The sequence below is a fragment of the Scyliorhinus canicula genome, chromosome 3 (assembly GCF_902713615.1).
Source record: "Scyliorhinus canicula chromosome 3, sScyCan1.1, whole genome shotgun sequence".
Classification (NCBI taxonomy): Eukaryota; Metazoa; Chordata; class Chondrichthyes; order Carcharhiniformes; family Scyliorhinidae; genus Scyliorhinus; species Scyliorhinus canicula.
The window spans coordinates 32144743-32171188 of record NC_052148.1 but is presented as its reverse complement, the minus strand read 5'-3'; the positions used below and the strand labels follow the sequence as shown (position 1 = coordinate 32171188).

Sequence of the window (26446 nt, the reverse complement as noted above, 5' to 3'; positions counted from 1 at the left end):
TGCAGGTGCGTCAGCTTTATCTTTTGCATTCCTGCACTGTGGCAATCCTTGGAGCTCCCTCTATAACAGCACTGTGTGTATACCTACTGTACAGAACCTGAGCTGCTTTGTTGATGATCACTACCACCCCCTCAAAGGCAATTAGCGATGGGCAACAAATGGGCAGCAGTGCTCACATCCCAAGAAAACTTTAATTAAAACCTTACGAACCTATTAAGTTGCTCAGAAAGACACAAACAAAGATGTTTATTTTAAATATGACCAGTGTATAAATCATCGAATTGTTACAGCACAGAAGGAGGCCATTTGTTACCCCCCCCCCCGTCGTGAGAGAAATGCACCCCGTGCCATTCCCCTGCCTTTTGAGTGTGGCCCTGCACATTGTTTCTTTCCAGATAATTATTCAATTCTATTTTGAATGCCTCGATTGATGCTGCCTCCTCCACCACACACTCAGCCAGTGCATCCCAGACCCTGACCACGCGCTGCGTGAAAACGCTTTACCGCATGTTGCTGACTGCGTCTTTTGCCAATAGCCTGAAAAGATTTGTTCTGTACGATTTGAGATAATATATATGCACCTTCTTGGCTCAGGCTGTGCTACATTTGACGTTGGGGCCACTTGGATTCACGGTGCTCATGGGAACCCGATTTATCAGCTAGCAGAAGACCATGGTCTCCTTGAAGAAACTACAGATGGGGAACGGAGCATTGGCCGCATCAGTCTCTACTCCAAGAATGGGGTGGCACACTACTGCACCAGCAGTGGTCAGAGAATACCGAAGGATGTCATTGAGGAATTCAGCGATGTATACAACGAGGTGGGCAATCCTTTATTAATATTGAGTGCACATTATTTCTTCCAGAATTGGAACGGTGTGGGGCGGGGAAGGGGGGGGGGTTACCATTTAGGGTTGGATCAACGTTTCAAAACACTTCAGCTTCCATACTTTACGGATGATTCTGCAGTCCCGCTCTCTCAGCGAAGAGCAATACCCGCACGGAGTGTAACACCTCCGCTCATTTCACAAACATGTCCCCTGAGCTTCCTGTCACGTGTCATTTTAATCCCCCCCTCCCCCCCGCTCGCACTCTGACCTTTCTGCTCATGACCTCCAGTGTTCCAAAGAAGCTCCTCCAAGGAGGAGCACCTCATCTTTTGACTCTCTACTCTGCAGCCTTCTGACCCCAATATTGAATTCAGTCATTTTAGACCACCACCTCTGTCTCCATTTTATTCCATGTGTTTCTTTTGTTTTGTCTATCTGCCTTATCTATTTTTCTTTACCCATCATGTTGCAATCGTGCAGCTGCTTTGAAGCCATTCACGCCTCAGACACAATCTTTTGTTTCTTTACTCTCCCCATTAGCACTCTCTTTGGCGCGTGTGTCCTCGAGTGTTAGTTAATCTCTCCTACCTTCCACCCGATCACAGACTTTCCTCTTTGTCCTTCCTGCCCTATTTCACAGGTTTTAAAAAAACTCTTTATATTCCTACCTGCCTTCCGTTTGCATGAAAAGTCATTGACCTGAAATGTTCCCTCCACTGACTTGCTGAATATTTGTATCACGTTTCCCTTTTATTACCATTTGTAGGACCTTTAGGGTTGCACAAGGTGATGCTTTTGTTCAACAGGTTACTGACGGAAATGTGCACACGGTTTTACTGTTTCCGAACTTTTTTTGATAGGTCTACAACCTGACTCAGGAATTCTTCCAACGAGGAAGACCAGTTGGTGCAGAAAGCCAAAACAGCGTTGGCGTTTTCACAAGGAATGTGGTGCGGAAGCGCCTCAAAGCTGATCCTGAAGACTCAGGTGTCACCAAGAAGCTGAAGCTGGCAATGCTTCAGCAGTTCTTGAAGGTATGGGGCTTTGTTGAAATTGACTCAGGGAACCATACAACAGGGAGGGAGGCAGTTCAGCTCATCGGGCCTATTCGCACACTTTGAAAGAGTCCCGTGCCGTTTCACTGCATTTTTCCCACTGCGAATTTTCCTTTTTTTTTTTAAGAATCTTTATTGTCACAAGTAGGCTTACATTAACACTGCAATGAAGTCTCTGTGAAAAGCCTCCAGTCGTTGTGGTGATATGATTTGCATACCTGTCTGCCATTGGGGCAGAACACCGGCTTACCATTGGCCCTGGTCGGTCATGTGCCTCTTGACCGATTGGTCGAGAGGCTGAGTTAACCGCGCCTCCTTGCCGAGGTCTAAATAGTCAAACGTCCGGCGGTCATCCATTTTATTGTAGACGACCACAGGGCTACGTTCTAGTTTATTAAAGCCTAACTTTTGTAAAGCAACTTGTCTCTCGTACAATTGATGGCACATCAGTTGTCACACTGTTCAGGTACACAGAGGGAGAATTCATAATGTCCAATTCACCAAACAAACATGTCTTTCGGCACTTGTGGGAGGAAACCGGATCTGCCGGAGGAAACCCACGCAGACACGAGGAGGACATGCAGACTCTGCACAGACAGTGACCCAAGCCGGGAATTGAACCTGGAGCCCTGGCACTGTGAAGCAAGAGTGCTAACCACAGTGCTACCGTGCTGCCATTTCTAAGTTGAGATCCAATCTCCTTTTGAAATGTTACAGCTGAATCTGCATTTATCGCCCTTTCTGTCAATGCAGGTCATAACAACTAACAGCATCCAAAACAATCTCTTCCTCTGTCTCCTGGTTTTCGTTTTCTCAGTTATTTTAAATCTAAATTCGCTGGTCACCGACCCTCTTGTCAGTTTTATAAAAACCCAGTTCTTTCTTGTCTAATCTTTCAAAACCCCTACGATTTTAAACACTTCTATTAAATCTCCCCTTAACTGCCTCTGCCCAAAGGGGAGCGATGTCAGCCCATCAGGTCAGATCTAACACACTTCAAGGAGGATCTTGGCGAGAAAAATCAATCAATCCACTTTGCATCATGGGAGGCTGACCTTTGAACTGTGGAAATGGGCCGGCAAAGATTCTTTCTAGGAAAATTGCTTTGGCTGCATTTCAATCCTAACTGTGAAAACAAATTGGCTTTTCCCCAAATCAAGGCAATGAATTATCTAAACATCGAGACAGGTTGAAGATGGAAAGATATTTTTAAGGCACATGCAACATTTTAAAACACAACAGGAACAGAAACGCATTTCACTATATTCTGTGTTCGTTCGACAAGCTCAAGTCTTGTGTAACAGATTATGTGTATGCAAACTCCTTACCTATCCTCCAGGGAATGTACGTCACAAAACGCTTTGTCATCTTAGATTCTACCATTTGCCTTAAGATAAACCTGGAAACAAATTCTTCACAGTGTTTTGTCAAAGTCTCCAGCTGTTTTCTGTTTATGCTCGCAGCTGTTTAAGAGAGGTATTTACATCACAGGTAGCAGCCAGTGGCAGATCCCTTCATCTTCCCTTAGTAACCAAACTATGTGGTCTAACCAGTCTATCCTCCACAAAGGCTTTAGGCCTAATCTTTCCTGTTTCCGTAACCCTTTATCTCACTTCTCTTCAAACACCTCTCTAACTTGATATTAAATGTAAACCTATAATCCCTGCTTTAATCACTAACTTTGCTAATGCAGTATGTAGCCCCTGTGTTACAGAAATAAATCTTCTGCTGTCTGTTACAACTCTATTGCATATAATGGGGCGGCACGGTGGTTAGCACTGCTGCCTCACAGCACCAGGGACCCAGGTTCAATTCCAGCTTTGGGTGACTGAGTGGAGCTTGCACGTTCTCCCCGTGTGTGCGTGGATTTCCCCTGGGTGCTCTGGTTTCCTCCCACAGTCCAAAGATGTGCAGCTGAGGTGGGTTTACAGTGATAGAATCATAGAATTTACAGTGCAGAAGGAGGCCATTCGGCCCATCGAGTCTGCACCGGCCCTTACAAAGAGCACCCTACTGAAGCTCACGTATCTACCCTATCCCCGTAACCCAGTAACTCCCACTTAACATTTTTTGGACACTAAGGGCAATTTAGCATGGCCAACCCACCTAACCCGCACATCTTTGGACTGTGGGAGGAAACCGGAGCACCAGGAGGAAACACACGCAGACACGGGGAGGATGTGCAGACTCCACGCAGACAGTGACCCAGTTGGGAATCGAAACTGGGACCCTGGAGCTGTGAAGCAACTGTGCTAACCACTATGCTACCGTGCTGCCTGTCAGCGGAACGGGGGAGTGGGCCTAGATAGGGTTTTCTTTGGTGGGTCGGTGCAGACCCGATGGGCCGAATGGCTCCCTTCTGCACTGCATGCATTCTGTGGTTCAAATCTTATATCTATATCCCCTTTTACTGATCACTCAACCAAAAGCTAAGTCAAAGAAGTAGGTTTTAAGGGGGGAAACGAGAGAGATGGAGTCGGCGAGAGATTTAACAAGGGAATTTCTGGAGCTTCAGGCCTTTCCAAATGGTGGAACAGTTAAAATCAGGCAAAAAACAGGAGGCCAGAATTTGAGGAGAGTTGTAGGTTGTGAAGAGGGTACAGAGATGGGGAGGGATGGGGAGAAGGTGGCGGGTACCAGGCCGTGGAGGGATTTTGAAACGCAGGGACCAGGATTCTCCATTCCAGAGTCCATGTGCTGCTGCCAGCGGAGAATTGTGACAGTGTCCCAGTCGCTAGGACGTCACTGAGGTGGTATTCTCCTAGCTTGACTGTGCAATAATATACATAACAGTGAACGTGCCGGTTTTCCTGCCCTTAACAGTGTCTGGCCGCCATTTCGGACGGACGCCCGATCCCAACATCCAGAGACAGGCCACCCTTCCCCCACCCCCCACTATGAAAATGTCAACCCTCCCCCCCCCCCCTTCCCCTGACAAGGGGAGCACCCGCAATGCCTCATCAAGGAGAAGCATCCTCACCCCCAACCACAGGAATAATGGGTCAGCCCCCCACACCATGCATGCGTTGAGGGTGACCCCACCACCCCCTTCAGTTCTCGTGCCTGGCACCAGAACACTGACATCCTGGCAGTGACACCCTAGCCTGGCATGCTGGACCCCAGTGGGGTCAAGGGGGAGAGTCCATTGCTCAAGTGCCCCTCTGTTGTTGCCAGGCTGCAGAGGGAGGGTTCCCCAAGGGTCCTGAGGCGTGGGTGTGCTCAGACTGTGGGTAAGGAGTTGACCCTGGCATCATCCCCTGTGATAGGGGCCCTGTGTCTGGACTGCCATTCCAGCACTGGGCAACGTTGACGATCACTGGCGATCCCAGGCTACCCTCTGTTCAAAATTACTATTCTTGTCTGTGACTTGTTTAAGCACAGAAGTGGCTGCTCACTGTGAACTGCTCTGCCTGACAGCTGATGAGCAGATCAGACAGTATATTGAAGATTTAAGCCAGGAAGCCTTTCCCTTCCCTCACAGCTGATTCCTCAGCCCTGTGCTTTCAAAACTGCTGCTTTTTGAAAGCCCACAACACTTGAAAAGCCATGAAATCCCCTGAGATCCTTTGAATGCTAAGCCTTCATTCAGTTTCACAATGCAGTACCTTTAGCTTGCCTTTATTGAGAGCTTAATGGTTTAAACATAGCCTCCAAGAGGTTTGTTTTTGTATCTTCCCCATCAGGTTGGAATGCATCTGAAATACTCACCATTGATCCTAACACCAATGTTTATAAACATTCTTGTTGTGATTGACAGCTTCTGGCCACTTCAAAGCAGCTAAGTGCTTTCACTTCCTCTTTTGCAATGCCAGAAAGCACTTGGCATTGCTTTAAACCAGATGAGGTTGGAAATGGATTGATGGGCAGGATTTTCCACCATCTCCCACCCCCACGGTGTGTTTCGCGGTGGTGGGTGTGGCCTGCAATTGACCTTTGACGGGGTCTTCCGCCAGTGACAACAGGTTTTCCCGCTGTTCGCACTTTTTTCCGCTGGGTAATCTGTAGTAGGGACATTGAGATCCCACAGGTGGGAATAGGGAATGGTCAATGTGTTAAAGAGAGGGGTATAGGTAAAAATTATGAAAAAGTCGGTTGATTACTTTATTGTGGGGGGGAGCTGAGTGTTCTTGGGTTATGTTTGGGGATTCGAGGAATACTGATCCAAACACTGACTCGGGAGGGGGGGGTGCGCGTTGGGGAGGGGGGAGATCCACAACAGAGAGAATTTAAAGTCAGCGACAGGAGTAAGCTGGATGGCCACTTTCACTCTGCACATTCTCACATTGGTTTGAATCACAGCGGTCTGACTCTGTGCAGACTATACGTCTGAGTTGGAGTGGGCAGGACTTTGTCATTTTTTAATTTAATTGTTTCCCATTACTGTTGGCAGGTTGAAAGCTGTGAGAGCAGTTGCCACAGCATGGACGAAGTATCCCTTAGTGAGTTTGGCGAGTGGACAGAAATCCCTGGAGCCCACCACGTCATCCCGAGCGGCTTCATTAACATAGTGGAGATCCTGGCGCGCGATATTCCGAAATCGGTGATCCAGCTGAACAAGGCGGTCAAGTACATTCACTGGAACCACTCAGTCAGCAAGCAAATCCACTTGGTCAGCAGCTCATTCCCGACCCACAACCTGGACAGCCAGGAGGAGGAGGGCTACCAGGTATACCTGGAGTGCGAGGATTGTGAGCTGATCCCGGCCGATCACGTGATTGTGACCATGTCCCTCGGCGTGCTGAAGAAGTACCACGAGACCATGTTTCACCCCCGTCTGCCCGAAGAAAAGGTCTCGGCCATCCAGATGTTGGGCATCGGCACAACGGATAAGATCTTCCTGGAGTTTGAGGAGCCTTTCTGGAGCCCTGAGTGCAACAGCATCCAGTTTGTGTGGGAGGACGACGCAGAGAATGAGAGCCTCGCCTATGCGGAGGATCTGTGGTACAAAAAGATCTGCAGTTTTGATGTGCTATACCCGCCCGAGCGGTATGGGCACGTGCTGAGCGGTTGGATCTGCGGAGAGGAAGCCGTCATCATGGAGAGATGTGACGATGAGACGGTGGCGGAAACCTGCACAGAACTACTGCGAAAATTTACAGGTTACTAATGTTCTTTTCCAACCTATTCATGCTGCCTCTGATGAGAGTTGTTGCTTAGGATCCTTGTGTAGAATCACACTGTATAAGCTGCTTCCTCTACACGGCACTCTATATAGGAATTGTACGTGACCGGAATATAATTTTTTTCTAAACTCATGTGTACCTTACTGATCATGTCTAGTTCTAAGGTGAAATTGGGCAAAGATATCTCCCACGGGAATAAAAGGGACTCTCCAAGTTCAGGCAATGACATGCTCGAAGACCCAACGACCTTCTCTTGTTCCTGAATTCCAGAGTGTGTTAGCCGCTCTCGGAACATGGTTTATCAATGTGACCCAACAGGCTTTGCAAATGGTTTCCTCATCGGAGCAGAACTTCAAGGAAAACAGGCATTCTGCATGACATCGATGGTTGCCCCTATGGACAGGAACTTCAGTACAGAAACATCTCTGATTTCTCTCCAAATACCATCATGTCAAATACCTTCTCTGAATTGGTTCGTCACTAATGGCATGCTTGCGTTTAAAAAACAAAAATCACCGTTCATGTAGTTGAAGGTGCTTTGCAGAGGAAAGAAGATGCCACGGAATCGGAGAAAGGGTAAAAATGAGCTTCTCCCATCTATTCTTTTATTGGGGTAACTTATTTCATGCCATTGAACCTCCAATGGACATTGTAAGCCTGTCAGCCTCTGAACTATAAACACAGCTCGTCATCCCGAGCACCTTCTGAAATATTGAGACAAGTTAAGCTGATCTTGGCTCCCGTTTGTTTATCAAGCAGCCATGCCCGTATTCATCTTGTACCGTGACTGAACAACAGCAACCATCTTGTAATTGTGCCTTGGACGTAAGGACAAGAAGCTCCCAAAGCACTTCAACAAGTTGGGGGGGGGGGGGGGGGTAGGGTGGTTGCGCTATAACAGCAAAGAAATGCTGCCAATACACAACAGGCCTGAAAAGAGACAGTGAAGATGAATGATATTGGGAGACTCTTCGTCCTTCAGGACTTTTCAGCATTTTCTATGTCTAATCCAGCACTGGAACACTTTATACCCTCCCTCTGAAAACAAAACATTGATAAAGTTTATTCTGGAGGAATAGTTCGGGTTTGGTATTATTAACGCGTTTTTGAGTGCCCTTTGGCAGTTCCTTGGAAGGAAATAAACTTTGGCATGATTTATCCTGGTAATGTGATATTGTGCAGTCATTGGCTGAAACGTTCCAGCATTGTGTAGTGATGTGAGCGCCATGGCTTCATAAAGTGCAGTAGGAATATTGGGATTTCCGTGTAGGAGTTGTACACTTTGGTGTTCTGTTCTCCACCCCCTTTATCCTGCCTTTTGGATGTACTCCAAGATTATCCCCACCAACATGTTTTTGATCTCGTTTCTCTTTTTCTGGTGTCAACTGTTGTGTTCTGACATAGTTACTGTTCAAATACAGCCACTAATCCCACTTCCTTTGCAAAATTCTCACGCTCTGCTTGTCTTGTTCAAACCTTCCAAAGTCACCCCTGCAACTTCTGCTGAGTGGGCTGGCCATCCAAGGCTGCTGTTGAGCTGACTATGAGGAGTTGGTGCACTCGGTTCAGGTAATAGTTCCACCCATATTTCTGGAGCACATCTGGCCTTCCTTTGACATCTCAAACAGCTCTGAGGAAAACCAGATCAAGCTGTATCCTGTGTAGGGGTTAACCCTATGATAACACCCCCACTACTATGGGCCCAGCCCGTATATCCTCACTGTGAAGCAGTGTACTGGATGACCGATTACCCTGTCCAGATGCTTCACAAGCACGCGCCCACATGCATGTACACACATCATGTGCACATATACACACACAAATAAATGAACATGCATGCATGCGTACACACGCACACATGTGCAGACACACACATGCAGGAGGAAAAGCAAATGGAGGGCGGTTCCAGTTTGCCTTTCACAATTTCAGGATATCCCAAAAGACTTTGCAGCCGCTAAAATAACTTTGAACTGTAGCTGCTCCAGGGATTGTAATATGGACAACACCACAGCCAGTGAGAATACAGCAAACTCTCACCAACAGAAATGAGATAATAGGCAGACAACCTGTGTTTTACTGGTTAATTAAGAGACCAATTCTGGTCAGGACACTGGGCGAACGCTGCTGTTCTTCCCTGAAGTAGTGTCATGGAATCTTTGACATCAACCAGACTGGCCAGATGAGCCCTTGGTTTAATATCTTGTCTGAAAAGTCCCTCAGGACTGTGCTGCTCTGTAAGCCTGGACGATGTGCTCAAGTATCTGAGTGGATCTAGGTTCCACGGCTTTCTGAGGCAAAGATTCTGCCGATTGAATCTGGTCCGACACCTAAAGGAGGACCTTTTTAATGATGCCATAGGCTGAAATCGGGCGCATGGCTGTATCCCTTCTGTGGGCAGCTGCTTTGAGTTGCATGTCTGGGTGCTCCTCAATATCTTGAATCAGACATTGGACTCTTGAGTTGCAGCTGTTTGTTTGCTTTGCCTTTCTACCAGGTGATAGCTGCATTGTGTCTTGACTGTTCTTCGCTCTCTGATGTCACCTGCAGTATCTGCTTCTGCTGCTCAACCTGTCTTATTGTGGCTGGACAACCTCCTGGAGGAAGCAGAGTGCCGTGCTTTGAGGCTGTCAAATTTGAGCTGGTGTTTGAGCAGGAAAGGCGAGGAAGGTGATGCTTTTCTGCCAGAGTGCGATAGATGCCCAAATCAGCTGTCTGAAAAACGTGATGGGATTTGTCAGTGACACGGGCACTGTGAAACACACCTCGCTGCAGTATAGCGGACAAGGTGGGCTTGGTTTACTCTTGTCCTTTCTATCAATGACTAGAGGCTGGACCTCTGACGAACTATGCATGCCTCATAATTCCTAATCCTTACCAGGACGAGGCTTCATATCCTCAGGGATTCACTCTTCAAGATGTCTCTCATACATGCCAATCCTTGCCCCAGCACAAGCAAGCCCGCTTGTACGTGCTATCAAGATAGCGAGACACCCTCTGCAGGTATTCCTATCCTAGTCATATGTGCCCTTATCCCACTGCTCCACAGATTACAGGTGTCAATTCAATATAGAACAGAGCTTCACTTGTGCTATCATTGGAGAAGGTCTTTCATGGCCGTGTTGCTTTTGTGACGACAGACCGTGTCATGTGTTTTGCGAGGACAGTCCAGCACTGCTGTTATGTTGGGCCCTTATAAGATTGTCTTGTTTCTATCTTTGCAGTACACCCCAGGCAGCTGGTGTGACCCGACCTGCGTGGGCATCACGGTAGCACAGTGGTTAGCACTGTGGTTTCACAGCGCCAGGTTGCCAGGTTCGATTCCCGGCTTGGGTCACTGTCTGTGTGGAGTCTGCACGTTCTCGCCGTGTCTGCGTGGATTTCCTCCGGGTGCTCCAGTTTTGTCCACTAGTCGCACGAGAAAGACGTGCTGTTGGGTAATTTGGACATTCTGAATTCTCCCTCTGTGTACCCGAGCAGGCGCCAGAATGTGGCGACTACGGGCTTTTCACAGTAACTTCATTGCAATGTAAGCCTACTTGTGACAATAAAGATAAAGAAGATCCGAGTGCTCGTCAACAGACAGCAGCTTGTCACTGCATCTTACCTGTCCACTTAATAGCACAGAGACATCCACCTCAGGGGAGATTTAGTCACCTTAAGGGTGAGGCACAGAGCAATGGGTTCAGAGGAACAGGAGTACATGCAGGAAGAGGAGCATCAAGCTCTTGCTGGCATGGCCATTAAAGGGCAGTGCAGTTCCTGACCAGAGAGGAAGTTGCACCAATTAAGACCACTGCCATCTCATTCTTAGACTGCACTGTAACCATCTCAGTGGGCTGTATAGCAGATGAGCTGACCCAAATGATTACACTGGAACAGGGTTGCGAGCCACATCATTGCTGAACCGCAGAACAAGAGTGACGTAAATTACGTAACAAAACGCCCTACATACTTGACAGGTTGGTTGCTTTAGCATGACGTTTCCGTGACCCCCCCCCCCCGGCATCTCCGGAATCACTGGGGTAAGGTGTCAGCAGTTTACTATTGATAGTGAGAATGTGAACTCATTTACACTTTCACGTTTGATGGTGAACTGTGGAATTCTCCCTCTTCCACGAGTTGCAGCGAATGGCTGGCCATTAATATCAGCAGGTGCAATCACGGCTCTCTCTACTGGGCCAGGTAGCCATCTGCTTCTGTTTCTTAAATTGGATTAACTAAGAGCCAAGAAATCTTCCTGTCTGGCAATTCTGCGAAGGGCGAGAAATTGATAAAAATGTGGCGACAATGCTCTGGTTGCTGGTTTTTTACCAATGTAGAAATTACTACCCAAACGCATCGGTATGATCCTAAACCCAGTCTAAGATGCCTGAGAATAGCTCACTTGCGCATAGACTTCCATGGTCTTTTGCCCTGTTTCCCTCAAGATTGGGCTGTTGCCTGGGTGGGATTTATGTGGAAACTCTGAACCAGTATGTTTAATCTGCAACATAGTGGACATTTACGTGGCAACATTGGGCATTCTCTAAAACAGTAGAGTATTTCTAGTTGCAGATCCAGTGATAAATGCTTCATGTTAACCAAATTGCATGAATGGCTTTGCAAAGATACATTGGGTGCCTTTTTTAAAAGTGCACAGGCGGTTCGCCTTCTGCACATTACGTACTAATCCCACATGTCAAATCCACGTTGTAAGACTTTTTTGTATTTAACTGCTTATTTGACATCAAGTTCCATTTTGTAGCTAAATTTGTCATGTTCAGCCAGCGATCCGTCTGCAATTGGTGTCTCAGCCCCTCAGCAACACCCGAACCTCATTCAGAATGTAACAAAACTACAACTTTAGATGTGTTGTTCAAATCATTATTTGTGACGTATCTCCGACTGGCAGCTGGTCCATGATGACTCTCATACATTGAAATCTTCTCCACTTGTACATACTATAAAATTAATTCCCGGCATGTGCGTGGCTTCTCCAGGGTCTGAGTCAATTGTCAAAACCAACTCATTTCAAGTTGTTTTAAAGGCAGGATTTTATTTCATGTTTGCCAAAGAGGCTGTTGGCAAGCCTCTGGAGCACGTGTACTGAACTTTTTCTAAATTTTGCCCGCAGGCAATCCACACATTCCGAAACCCCGGAGGATCCTGAGGTCTGGATGGGGCAGTAACCCTTACATCCGCGGGTCTTACTCCTACACGCGGGTTGGGTCGAGTGGAGCGGACGTCGAGAAACTTGCAAAGCCCCTGCCTTACCCAAAAAGCACAAAAGCAGCTGTAAGTCCGTATTTACAAGGGATGGCGGGAGTAGAGGTGAAGGGGGAAATCTCTCACCCTTTGGTGTTCTGAACCTAACTCTGTTTTGTCAGGGCTACAGTTTTCCACATGAGCGGGCAAGATAAGTTATAATTAGGGGCTGCACAGATATAGATTGGAAAGTATAGATTATAGAACCTTTCGTGAAAGTTGCCATTATTTTCATTGGTGAAGAGCAAGGTCGAACGAGGCTAAAAATAGTAGGAGAAAAGAATTAAGTAAATAAAGAAGTGCTGATTAGGTGGCGGCAACCTTGGAGTTTAAATGCCTGTGGTTGGAATCAGAACAGTCGTCCGGAGAACACGAGGAGCAGCCCAGTTTGGAAGTCTTGGGAAATAATTAGTTCAAGTAAGACTTGCGATGACTCTTCACATTTATTAAAATCAAATAAATTCTTTTGATGCAGCCCAGAAAGTCTTCATTTGACAAGGGATTTGCGATCCAAAATTGTTACAAAGCGATTCCCGACCAACTTATTCAATAACTATGTCGATTGTCCCATTAAACTTACGTTCATAGAACCATACAGTGCCAAAGGAGGCCGTTTGGTCCATTGTGTCTCTGCTAGCCCTTTGATGTGGCATATCCAATTAGGATCAGTTATCCCCACTCTTTCCCCATTCATAGAGTCATAGAATCCCTACAGTGCAGAAGGAGACCATTCGCCCCGTTGGTTCTGCACCAACCTTCTGAAAGAGCGCCCTATCTGGGCCCAATCTCCTGATCTATCCCCAAAACCCCACCTAACCCTTTTGGACATGAAGGGCCAATTGATCATGGCCAATCCACCTAACCTGCATATTTTTGGACTGCGGGGCGAAACCGGAGCACCCGGAGGGAGAACATGCAATCTCTACACAGACAGTCACCCAAGGCCAGAATTGAACCCGGCCCCAGGCACTGTGAGGCACCAGTGCTAACCATTATGCTGCCCTGCAATCGCCCATTGCCTTGCAAATTTGTAATTTTCAAGTAGAAATCCAGTGACCTTGTGAAAGTGAATATTAAATCTGCCACTGCCACTCTTTAATCCATATTGTGCTGAAATAAAGACTGTCTCGTATACCAATAAATCCTTTCCCGTAGGCATCATCCCGAAGATCCTCATTCTTCCTGCAGTCTAACAGATTTTGAAAGCTTACAATTGTCATCTTTTTGGCATTGATGGTGTAGCATTTCACCTGAGCTTCTCAATGTATTGAAGAGACTATTAGTTAACTCTCTCTGAAGGCAGTTCTCCCTGGCCTTTTGACTTTGACAAACCCTCTGATCTAACTCATAACAATAACTATATAGTTCCAGACCCCCAGTTCACCTGATGAGACAGTTTACCAAAACAACTTGACAACCAGAGGTGAAAATTTACGTTTAATTTAAAAAGGGTAGAGTAAATAGAAACATAGGGTAGAATGTTACAGCCTCGCTGTGGTGGGGGTGAGGCTGCAAACTGTGGTGAACTGTTCGAAGGCCCATTGTCTTTAGCTTGACCTGAACACCGCCCTCCAGGCCAGACAGGATGGTCCGGAAAATTCCGCCAGTAAAATAATTATGGCAGAGTAAGAGAAACTTCTGCCTTGGTTAGCCCCACTGCAGCCAGTTATTGGGTGATGCAGGATAAATTTTACACTGACCCTGGAAGCCAAGCTTATGTTTTAGAAGCTGTTTGGCCCTCCAGTCCTCCCACCCACTTCTCTCACTCCTCATAATCCCATGCCAACTCATGCTTCTTCAAACCTTCCATAGTCCCTCCATGCCAACAAATGCCGTCACTTAATCCGCATGCCTCCCCATACTTCTCATGGCCCTTCATATTCCAGTGCCACCTCCATGGCAATCCACCGAGTAGCCACAGTGGGTAGGCCTCAAGAGCCACGTGAAGATGAAAGAAATAAACTCCTGACAGTCCAGCAGCTTTTCCATTTTACTCTGTCATTGTAAGCTTTTTGTTCATGTTTAAAGAGCTGGTGATTTAAAAAACTTAAGATCACGGAGCATAAACAGACCTTACCTGCCCTCCCAGAGTGTTTGTGTGTACTCTATTGATTCATGACTTACACACCCTGTGGCTTAAGGCCCTTGAAACAGCAAAATGGGGGTCTCTAATTTCAAATGGCCCTGCTGAATTTGGATCCCGCCTGTTTGAATCATATGCCTTTCCCTTTCCTCTTACAATCTGTCAGAATTGGGGGCCGGACTTCTGCATTCGGGCTCCACTCACCGTTTTTATTGGTCTCTGGTGTTGGCCTGACCTGAAAATGCAAACCTGAGATTCAGACTCCCATTTCCTTTCTAATCCTTCCACCAATTAATTTAAATCTCCAAATGCCCCCTGGTCATTGATTTCCCCCCCCCCCCCCCCCCCCTGCTAAAGGAAATGGATCCTTCCCATCCAATCAGTCTTGGCACCTCATAATTTTATCCAATCAATTAAATTTCCCTTTGGCCTCTTCTGTTCCAAACAAAACAAATCGATCCTGTCCAATCTTTCCTCATGGCTAAAATTCTCCAATCCTGGCACCATCCTTGTAAATCTCACCTCTACCCTTCCCAGTGCCATCACGTGCTTCCTGTAATGCTGTGGGCTGTGTACCGTGCTCCAACCCAGGCCTTTCTGGAGTTTGAGCAGAACTTTATATTCTACAACTTGACGAATAAAGGAAGGTTTTCTGTATGCCTTAATTGTTCACTTCAATAGATTTGTCTTGTGAAATGGCTAAACAATTTTTAAAAAATGTTGTAAACAAGAAGAGATTGGAAGTTTAAACTATTATTTAGTAATCAGTATTTTCCTTCTGTTAGCCAATGCAGATATTATTTGCTGGGGAAGCCACTCACAGAAAGTACTACTCAACTACCCATGGTGCTTTGCTTTCTGGCGAGCGAGAGGCTGCACGCCTCATAGAAATGTACCAAGACCTCTACCACGGCAAAGGCATGAAGTTTGATAACTAAAGAAACGCTTATTCGTGAGACCTTGTACGGACTGGACTTAAATTGTGTTCAATATACTATTTCTTAAAGTAGAATATTATAATCTTGTTTGATGAGGGTATGTTTGAATCATTTTCAAATGGATCTATGTATGATTAACGCATTCTGGTAAAGCTTTGGCCGTGCAAATGTTTACACTTCTGTACTATTTTAATTGTTAAATCAATGCACTCCCAACCTCATTTTGATTTTCTGCATCGTAAGTGCCTTCTGCTATTAACTTAGCGGTCTATCAAAATGATGGGTGTAATAGAAGCAGCAGGGACTGTTTGGATGATTCAATCGTCTATCCATGGAGCTAAAGGTGAGAGGGAAAGTCTCCCCCCCCCATGGTGCAGCTACCTGAAGGTACGCCGCAAAGTGCTGACGTGTGTTTTTCACTGCATCTTGCCATTAGATGCTATAGTCATGAAATAAAAGGCCTTCTTTCACATGTGCCAGCTGTGGTTCAGGCAAAACATGCTTGCTTCTGGTTCCTATTCTGGAGGCTTGTGTGCCAAATTTATGCGGACGCTCTAATGCTGTGTGGAAGTGATACTGCGTCGTTGAAGGGGTCGTCTTTTGGATAAGCTAAGTCTCAAGTCGCTGTGGAAGGTTCCCTGGCACCGTCTTGAGGAACGGGGGAGGAAGAAGAATGCGTGTATTGAAATTGGCAGGACGTTACCTACAGTGCCGCCCCCACCCCCACCCCGCCCCCGTTTTCCCGTCTCCCCCTGTCCCCCAGAGGGCCAGGGGCCTTAGCTTTTCACTATATTTATAAATGACTTAGATGAAAGAACAGACAGCCGTACGTATAAGTTTGCTGATGACCCCAATGCAGCAATGCAGAAAATTGCTGACAGACATTGCAAGATGAAACAAGTGGCCAATACTGGGGTAGATGCATTTCAGTTCAGGAAGTGTGCGAGCATCCCACCTTGTTCATAAGAAAGAGAAATCAGTGTATTTCATAAATGATGAAAAGCTCGGGTTTGTGGTAGAGCCAAGACTTTAGGATTCACACACTGAAATCACTAAAAGCGAAGTAACAGGTACAAAATTAATTTTAAAAGACAATAGAATATTTGCCTTTATCTCAAAAAGGTGAATGTTTTATTACAACGACATAGAGCTCTGGTTGGAAGCCATACAGAGTTCCTGCATTAATTCTGGACACCGCATTCAGGAAGTCTTGGAGGGGATTGTAGTGCAAATCTCATTAAAAAGGTAACTAATCAAGAGGGGTGACATAGATTAGGTTTGTATTCACTGCAGAAGAATAAGGGGTGATCTAATGGAGTTCTTTATGATGATTAATGGGATAGATATTAATTGTGGTTGGTTGGTGAGGTCGGGGGAATCTTAAAGCTAGACAATTCAGGGATCATGTCAGGAAGAGTTTCCTCACATAAAGGGTACCAGAAATCTGGATCTCACTCCCCCCAAAAGAACTAGTGAGGCTAAATCAATTGCAAATTTCAAGTTGGTAAGATTTTTATGAGACGAGAGTATGAAATCAATCATAGAATCCCTACACTGCAGACAGAGGCCATTTGGCCCATTGGGTTTGCACCCTACCTAGGCCCACTCCTCCACCCTATCCCCATAATCCAGTAACCCCGCCTAACATCATTTTGGACACTAAGGGACAATTTAGCATGGGCAATCCATTTGACCTGGCTCAAGATTTAGTTAAGGCTCAAATAAGCAGGTGACACTTCAAAAGGTATTTTGTTTAGTACAGTGCGTTGGGTCATCCTAACATCATGAAAGACATCACATAAATGCAAATACTCTATTTCCCTCCTGAAAGCACCACTTCCCCATAAACTTTGCTGGCTCTAAATAGTTCAGATTAATACTTAGAACTGATTGACAGCAATAGCATGAACTGGGTTGATAGCATATTACACCATGTCTGATTTTATTTTACACTGTGCATGGCATAAAGTGGGCTGCCAAATCACCACCCCTCTGACTTTTCTGGGAAGAGGATGGAGGCTGCAGAAAGCCTTGTTTTCTCCCAATAAATGATGGGTGGAATTTTTTGCTTTGCAGTTAAAAGCTAGCATTCTCCTGTCACCTCCGCCACACCATTGACTGGCTTTAGCAGACATAAGCACATGGCACATGTATTTATATATAATTAATATATATATACGTGTGTGTGTGAGGGTTATGACTGGTAATCGATTCTAATTGCTGAAGTAAATGTTGATTCAACGGAGAGAGAAAAAGAAGGTGGCACTATCTATCTTAAAGACTGTATCTAAAATTACTCCTATGACAGGCTAAAACCCTGCCTTACTGTGACCCGCTGGTCCACTATTAGTTTGACAATGTTATACTTTGCCTAATTACTGAGATTCTGTTGCCATGCATACACGTTGCGATTATATATTTTTTCTATCATATGGAGAGAATGGAGCAAAATAAATAATGTGCTTGAAGATGCAGATAGTCATGGAATTGGGCAGGCAAATGGAAAATGTAATTGTAACTTTTGAGAAATGTGGAATATTGCACATAAGTCCAAATAATGTGGGGTCCAACTATTCAATTAAAAAAATCTGAATTAACACCGTTTCAATGTGTAATTTGCTTTTTTTATTTGCAGCTTTCATTGTATAGAATACAAAGCAACCCACATGCACCAGCTCCTTCAGATTACATTGATTCCCTTTCTTCCAGCGGGAAGATTGCCTATGTGCAACAATAAAGAATTGCACTAAGGCAATATAAATAGACATATTAGGGTCAAATTCTCCCCACTTTGTGTGGGTTATGTCCATCGGTGTTTGTCCTGCACAGAAAAACATTCAAATTTCCAAGGGGTCAACTTATTCACAGCCTTATTCAGCGATCGTAGATTCCCTACAGTACAGAAAGAGGCCATTCAGCCCATCGAGTCTGGACCGACCCTTTGAAAAACCACCCTTCCTTGGCCCATTCCCGCACCCCACCCTCAGGGGCACTTTAGCATGTTCAATCCACCTAACCTGCACATCTTTGGACTGTGGGAGGAAATTGGAGCACCCGGAGGAAACCCACGCAGACACGGGAAGAAAGTGCAAACTCCACCTAGGCAGTCACCAGAGGCCGGAATTGAACCTGGCGCTGTGAGGCAGCAGTGCTAACCACTGTGCCACCGGGCCACCCAAGAGACCTTAGTGATCGACCAGATCGAATCAGGCTCATGTGTTTGAAACATGCCTACAGTTGGGAATGAAGGCCTCTTGAAAGATTTCAAAGTCATTCTGACTAATTTGTAGCCTTTTTTCCAAGGTTAAAAGAGTAAAGGGTTTAGAAATGCCAAAACCAATATGAATTGGGTAAACAAAACATATACAGTTTATTCTGTCACTGGCATGCTTGTTAGCAGGCAGTTCTCTTGTTGCATACCACACTATTCTGCATTCCACGCTCTGTGAAGACAGTTCCCCAAAACCATTACTGACGGGCGATATTAAACCTGAACTTTTTTTCCACTCCTTTCCGAGTTCTGGGCATTGCAGGCAAGGCTGGCATTTATTGTCCATTCCTATTGGCCCTATGTTTGATACAACCGTGTGACATGTCAGCTCACTTTTAGACTCAAGGTAGAGAAGATGATCGTGATAGTGTAGGCCCGACTGGATAGAGGCCTTAGTGATTTAGGAGGAAATGATTCAATGAAAAGAGATGATAGAGAAATGTTACCCAGACAGTTGCGATTTTATGGATAATATTACAAAACAGGAAAATATCTGCAGCCGCTACACACAATCCAAGTGACAGATGGATTGCCAGCCATTTATGTCAACTCAACCTTTTTGTGACTCATGGGATTTAGGCATCGCTGACAAATTGAGCATTTATTGCCCATCACTAATTGTCCTTGCAAAGGCGGTTGTGAGCTGCAATCTTCAACTATTGTAGCCCATGTGGTGAAACCTGGTCCACAGTGATCTAACATGGGGAATTTTTTACCCATTCATTCAAGGGATGTGAGCTTCGCTGGCGAGGCCAGTATTTATTGTCCATCCCTAATTGCCCTCGAGAGGTGGCAGTGAACTGCCTTCTTGTAATTCTACTGTCCATGAGGTGTGGGTACACCCAATGTACTGTGAGGGAGGCAGTTCCAGGATTTTGACAATGAAGGAACAGAGGTATATTTCCAAGTCAGGATAGTGAGTGACTTGGAGGGGAATTCCAGGTGCTTTCAATGCTGCCCCTTGTCCTTCGAGATGGGTAGTGCTTGTAAATTTGGAGGGTGCTGCTGAAGGAGTCGTGGTGAGTTCCTGCAGTGCATCTTGTAGATAGTACACACTGTTGCTACTGTATGTAAGTAGTGGAGGGAGTGAATGTTTGTGGATGGGGTGCCAATCAAGTGGGCTTTGTTGCAGATGGTGGTGAGTTTCTTGAGTTGCTGTTGGAGCTGCACTCATCCAGGCAAGCGGAGAGTATTCCATCACACCCCTGACTTGTGCCTTGTGGTTTGTGGACAGACTTTGGGGAGTTGGGAGGAGTTACTTACCACATGATTCCTAACCTCTGACCTGTTCTTGTAGCCACAGTATGTATATAGCTATTTCAGTTGAGTTTCTGGTCAATGATAACCCCCAGGATAATGATAGTGGGGAATTTAATGATAGTGATGTAATTGAATGAGAACGGGTGATGGTTTGAATCTCTCATTTGGAGATGGTATTTGGCTAGCACCGGTGTGGCATGAATGTTACTTGCCAATTGTATGCCCAAATCTGGATATTATCGTGATCTTGCTGCAGTTGGACATCGACTGCTTCAGTATTTGAGAAGTCACGAATGGTGCTGAACATTGGGCAGTCATCAGCAAACATCCCACGTCTGAACTTATAATGGAATAAAGGTCATTGATGAAGTAGGGGAAGATGGTTGGGCCAAGGACACTACCCTGAGGAACTCCTGCAGTGATGTCCTGGAGCTGAGATGATTATATTATATTCCACCTCTCTCAATTTACACCCATTCAAATAATAATATGCCTTCCTATTTCTGCCACAGAAGTGGATAACCTCACATTTATCCAAACTGCATCTGCCATGCATATGTCCATTCACTCAGCCTGTCCAAATCCCACTGAAGCATCTCTGCATCCTCCTCACAGCTCACCCTCCCACCCAACTTTGTTTCATCTGGAGATAATACATTTAGTTCCCTCATCCAAATCATTAACATGCAATGTGAACTAGCACAGATCCCTGGGGTACCCCACTAGTCACTGCCTGCCAATCAGAGAAAGATCCATTTATTCCAATTCTTTGCTTCCTGTCTGCTAACCAGCTTTCTATATATCTCAGGACACCACCCGCAATCCCATGCCCTTTAACTTTACAGAGTAATCTTCGATGTGAGACCTTGTCAAAAGCCGCCTGGAAGTCTAAATAAACCTCATCCACCGGTTCTCCCTGGTGAACTCGACAAATTAAATCTTCAAAGAATTCTAGCAGATTTGTCAAGCATGATCTTCCTTTTGCAATGCTGACTTTGTCTGATTACACCACTGCTTTCCAAATGCTGTGCTATGAAATCCTTAATAATGGACTCTAGCAACTTCCCTACTGATGGCAAACAATATTTTTCACTGTACCTCAGTAAACAGGACAATAAACCTGTATCTAATCTAAATCTAAACTACCGTTTGGCTCACTGGTCTATAGTTCCCTGTTTTCTCTCCACATCACTTTTTGAATAGTGCGGTTATATTAGCCACCCTCCAATCTGCAGGAACCATTTCAGAGTTCAAAGAATTTTGGAAAATGACCATCAATGGATTTGCTATTTTAGGGCTACTTCCTTAAGTACTGTGGGTGAACCTTTGCAGGTCTGGTGATTTATCTGCCTTCAATCCCATTAATATCCCTAAAACCATTTCTCCACTAATCCTGATTTCCTTTAGCTCCTTACTAAAACATGTGCTTCTCAGAACTTCATGTCTTCCTTTGCAAAGACAGAAGCAAAGTACGAATTTAGTTCCTCAGCCATTTCTTTGTTCCCCATTACGAATTCCCCCGTTTATGACTGTAAGGGGCCTACATTAGTTTTTATCAATCTTTTTCTCTTTACATACCTATAGAAACTTTTACAGTCAGTTTTTCTGTTCCCCGCTAACTTACGTTCATGTTATATTTTCCCCTTATTACTCAATCCCTTGGTCTAACTAAAAATTTTTTTTTTAGAGTATTCAATTATTTTTTTTCCAATTAAGGGGGGATTTAGCATAGCCAATCCATCTATCCTGCACATCTTTTGGGTTGTGGGGGTGAGACCCACGCAGGCACGGGGAGAATACTTGGTCTGCATTTGCTGAATTTTAAACTGTTCCTATTCTTCAGGTCTGTTGCTTTTTCTTGCTAATTTGTATGCTTCTCCTTCAAATCTAATACCATCTCTAATTGTCCTTGTAAGCCATGGTTTGGCCACAGTTTCTACTCTTGTGCCAAATAGGAATAAACAACTTTTGGAGTTCACCCATTTGTTCCTTGAATGCCTGCCATTGCCTGTCCGCTGTCCTTCCTTTCAGTAATGTTTCCCAGTCCATCATAGCCAACTCATACCTCATACCATCATAGTTACCTTTATTGCGGTTGAGGACCCTGGTCTCAGAATCAACTACCTCAGTATCCACCATGATAAAGAATTCTATCATATTATGGTCACTCATCCCCAAGGGTTCTCTCACAACTAGATTGCCAACTAATCTTTTCCTATTGTACAACACCCAGTCCAAGATGGCCTGTTCCCTTGTTGGTTCCTGTATTGGTCCAGAAAACCATCCCGTATACACTCCAGAAATCCCTCCTCTATTGACTAATTGACTCACCCAATCTATATGCAGATTAATGTCACCCATAATCACAGATGTTCCTTTATCACATGGATCTCTGATTTCCTGTCTAATGCTATTCCCAACATTACCACTGCAGTTTGCTGGTCTGTATACCACCCCTACAGATGTTTCTTAACTTGACCCATACAGATTCCACATTGTCTGTGCTATTATCTTTCCCCAATATTGTATCAATATGTTCTTTAATCAACAATGCAACTCCACCACATTTTCCTTTCTGTCTGTCCTTCCTAAAAACTGAATAGCTCTCAATGTGTAGTTCCCATCCTTGGTCACCTGGGTTCCAATGTCTCTGTAATCCCAACTATATTGTATACCTTTACATCTATCTGTGCAACTAATTCATCCATTTTATTTCACTTCTAGCTCACAGGCTGCTGTAATTGTCTCCAGCTGTAAACATCTTTTACCGCAGGATAGTATGTTAACTCCATGGTGCCAGGGTCAAGAATGTCTCTGAACGAACACAGGGCATCCTGAAGGGGGAGGGTGAACAGCCAGAGGTTGTAGTACACATAGGTACTAACGACATAGGCAGGAAGAGTGATGAGGTCCTGCAGAAGGAGTTCAGGGAATTAGGCAGTGAGCTAAAAAGCAGGACCTCTAGGGTTGTAATCTCGGGTTTACTCCCTGTGCCACGTGCCAATGAGGCTAGAAATAGGAGGATAGTCCAGCTAAATACGTGGCTAAACTTGTGGTGTAGGACGGAGGGTTTCAGATTTCTGGGCCACTGGGATCTCTTCCGGGGAAGGTGTGACCTGTACAAGAAGGACGGGTTACATCTACACTGGAAGGGCAACGATATCCTGGCTGGGAGGTTTGCTAGATTCACTCGGGAGGATTTAAACTGGTATGGCAGGGGGGTGGGAACCAGAGTACTGGTGAGAAGGTGTAATAACTGAAGGGGAAATAGAGAATAAAACCCTGAATGCTCAAACACAATGGTTTGAAGTATATTTGTTTCAAAGCCAGAAGTATTGCGGGTAAGGCAGATAAACTTAGAGCACTTATTAGTACTGTAACTATGATGTTGTGGCTATCACAGAAACATGGTTAAAGGAAGGGCAGGATTGGCAGCTGAATGTTGGAGGATATAGATGCTTCAGGAGAGATAGAGGGGGATGTAAAAGGGGTGGTGGAGTAGCATTACTGTTTAAAGAGAATATTATGGCCGTACTGCGGGAGGACACCTCAGAGGGCTCATACACTGAGGCAATCTGGGTAGTGCTCAGCAACAGGAAGTTGCTGTGACCAACAATCACAGTGTTGGGGGTTTATTACAGGCCCCCCAACTACCAGCGAGAGATAGAGGCGCAGATAGGTAGAGAAATTTTGGATAGGTGCAAAAGTAACAGAGTTGTTGTGGTAGGGGATTTTAATTTCCCCTGTATTGACTGGGACTCACTTAGTGCTAGGGGCTTGGATGGGGCAGAGTTTGTAAGGTGTATCCAGGAAGCCTTCTTGATGCAATATGTGGATAATCCAACTAGGGAAGGGGCAGTACTGGAGCTGGTATTGGGGAATGAGCCGGGACAGGTGGTTGAGGTTTCAGTAGGGGAACATCTTGGGCGTGACCACAATTTCGTATGTTTTAAGGAACTTTTGGATAGGGATGAGGGTAACCTTCGTGTTAAGGTGCTAAATTGGGGAAAGGCAAATTACGATAATATTAGACAGGAATTGATGAATTTGGATTGGCTGCAGCTGTTGGATAATAATTCAACATCAGACATGTGGGAGTCTTTCAAGCGACAGTTGATTAGGATTCAGGAAAGTCACGTTCCTGAGAGAATGTAGGATAAGTATGGGAAGTTTAGGGAGAATTGGATAACGAGGGATATTGTGAACCTTGTCAAAAAGAAAAAGGAGACTTTTGTATGGTCTAGAAGGGTGGGGACATTCAAAGCCCTTGAGGAGTATAAAGAAAGTGGGAAGGTACTTAAGCAGGAAATTCGGAGGGCTAGGAGGGGTCATGAAAAGTCCTTGGCAAGTAGGATTAAGGTGAATCCCAAAGCTTTCTTTTCATATGTAAAAAGCAAGAGGGTGACCAGGGAAAGGATTGGACCACATAAGGACAGTGGGGGAATCTATGTGTTGAGCCAGAGGACATGGGTGAGGTATGAAATGAATACTTTGCATAACTGTTCACCAAAGAAAAGGACTTTATGGAAGATGATTCTTGAGTAGGTAGTGTGGACAGTATGGATCATGTTAACATAAAAAAGGAGGAGGTATTGGGTCTTTTAAAAGATTAAGGGAGATAGTCTCCCGGGCCGGATGGGATTTACTCCAGAATTCCGAGGGAAGCAAGGGAGGAAATTGCTGGGGCCTTGACTGACATCTTTGTATCCTCATTGGCTACAGGTAAGATCTCAGAGGACTGGAGAATAGCTAATGTGATACTGCTGTTTAAGAAAGGTAGCAGGGATAATCCTGGAAAATATAGGCCGGTGAGCCTCACATCGGTTGTAGGAAAAGTATTGGAGAGAATTCTCAAGGACAGGATTTATGCCCATTTGGAAACAAATGGACTCATTAGAGATAGCATGATTTTGTGAAGGGGAGGTCGTGCCTCACTAACGTGATTGAGTCTTTTGAGGAGGTGACAAAGATGATTGATGAGGGGAGGTTGGTGGATGTTGTTCACATGGACTTGAGTAAAGCTTTTGACAAGTTGCCTCATGGCAGACTGGATCAAAAGGTGAAGTCATACGGGATCAGAGGTGAGGTGCTAAGATGGATACAGAACTGGCTCAGTCACAGAAGACAAATGGTAGCAGTAGAAGGGTGATTTTCTGAATGGAATGTTGTGGCTAGTGGATCACAGGGATCTGTGCTGGGGCCTCTGTTGTTTGTAGTGTACAGAAACGATTTGGAGGAAAATGTAGCTGATCTGATTAGGAAGTTCGCAGATGACACCAAGGTTGGTGGAGTGGCAAATAGTGTTGGGGATTGTCAGAGGAGACAGCAGGCCATAGATAGGTTGGAAACTTGGGCAGAGAAATGGCAAATGGAGTTTTATCCAGACATATGTGAACTAATATATTTTGGTAGGTCTAACATAGACGGGAAATATACAGTAAATGGCAAAACCCTTAGGAATATAGAAAGTCAGAGAGACCTGGGCGTGCAGGTCCACAGATCATTGAAGGTAGCAACACAAGTGGACAAGGTAGTCAAGATAGCATACGGAATGCTTGCCTTCATTGGACGGAACATCGAGCATAAAAACTGACAAGTCATGCTACAGTTGTATTGAACCTTGGTAAGGCCGCACTTGGAATATTATGCACAATTGTGGTCACCACACTACCAAACGGATGTGGAGGTTTGGGAGAGGGTGCAGAGGAGGTTTACCAGGATGTTGTCTGGAGGGTGTTAGCTATGTGGAGAGGCTGAATAGGCTCGGACTGTTTTCATTCGAACAACAGAGGTTGAGGGGTGACTGATAGAGGTCTACAAGATTTTGAAGGGCATGGATAGAGTGGATGGCAGACACTTTTGCCCATGGTGGGGGGGTCAGTCACCAGGGAGCATAGGTTTAAGGTCCAAGGGGCAAAGTTTAAAGGAGATGTGTGAGGCAGGTTTTTTACGCAGAGGGTGGTGAGTGCCTGGACCGCGTTGCCGGGGAGGTTGTGGAAGCAGATACATTAACGGTGTTCAAAAGGCATCTCGACAAATACATGGATAGGATGGGTATAGAGGGGTACGGCACAAGGAAATGCCGAGGGTTTTGGAAAATGTTTGTATCATGACCGGTACAGGTTTGGGGGGCCGAAGGGCCTGTTCCTGTGCTGTATTGTTCTTTGTTCTTATTCCTCGCAAAACAATTGGAGTCTCTTTTTTTTTAAAAATAATTTTAATTCAAGTTTTCAACAACAAAAACAGTAACCCCTTCCCTCCAATACAAAAACAATAAATTAACAAGAAAAAGAAATAAGCATAAAACCATGAGAACAAACCCCCATAACAAACCCGTAGCCCCCCCCCCCCCCCCCCCCCCCCCCCCCGGCTACCTTCCCCCGATTCCCATCCATTTTTCCCTGATTCTTGGCCACCCGGCTATTCTTCCTCTTGTACGTTGGCCGCAAACAGGTCCCGAAACAGTTGCATGAATGGCTCCCACGTTCTGTGGAAGCCGTCGTCTGACCCTCGGATGGTGAATTTGATTTTCTCGATTTGGAGAGATTCTGAGAGGTTAGACAGCCAGTCTGCAGCTCTGGGCGGTGCTGCTGACCGCCAGCCAAACAGGATTCTACGCCGGGCGATCAGGGAGGCAAAGGC

General features: G+C 45.4%; 1 protein-coding gene across 2 annotated transcripts in view; it reads left to right on the top strand.

Annotated features, from left to right (window-relative positions):
- smox (spermine oxidase) overlaps nt 1-17875 on the top strand; it is a 35316-nt gene extending 17441 nt beyond the window's left edge. For both annotated transcript variants that reach the window (XM_038793241.1, XM_038793242.1), the window contains exons 3-7: nt 595-821; nt 1691-1864; nt 6276-6984; nt 12122-12282; nt 15121-17875. In XM_038793241.1, the coding sequence (XP_038649169.1) occupies nt 595-821; nt 1691-1864; nt 6276-6984; nt 12122-12282; nt 15121-15273 (1424 nt within the window). In that variant the 3' untranslated portion in view covers nt 15274-17875. The remainder of the gene's footprint in view (nt 1-594; nt 822-1690; nt 1865-6275; nt 6985-12121; nt 12283-15120) is intronic.
- The last annotated feature ends 8571 nt before the right edge of the window (nt 17876-26446 follow it).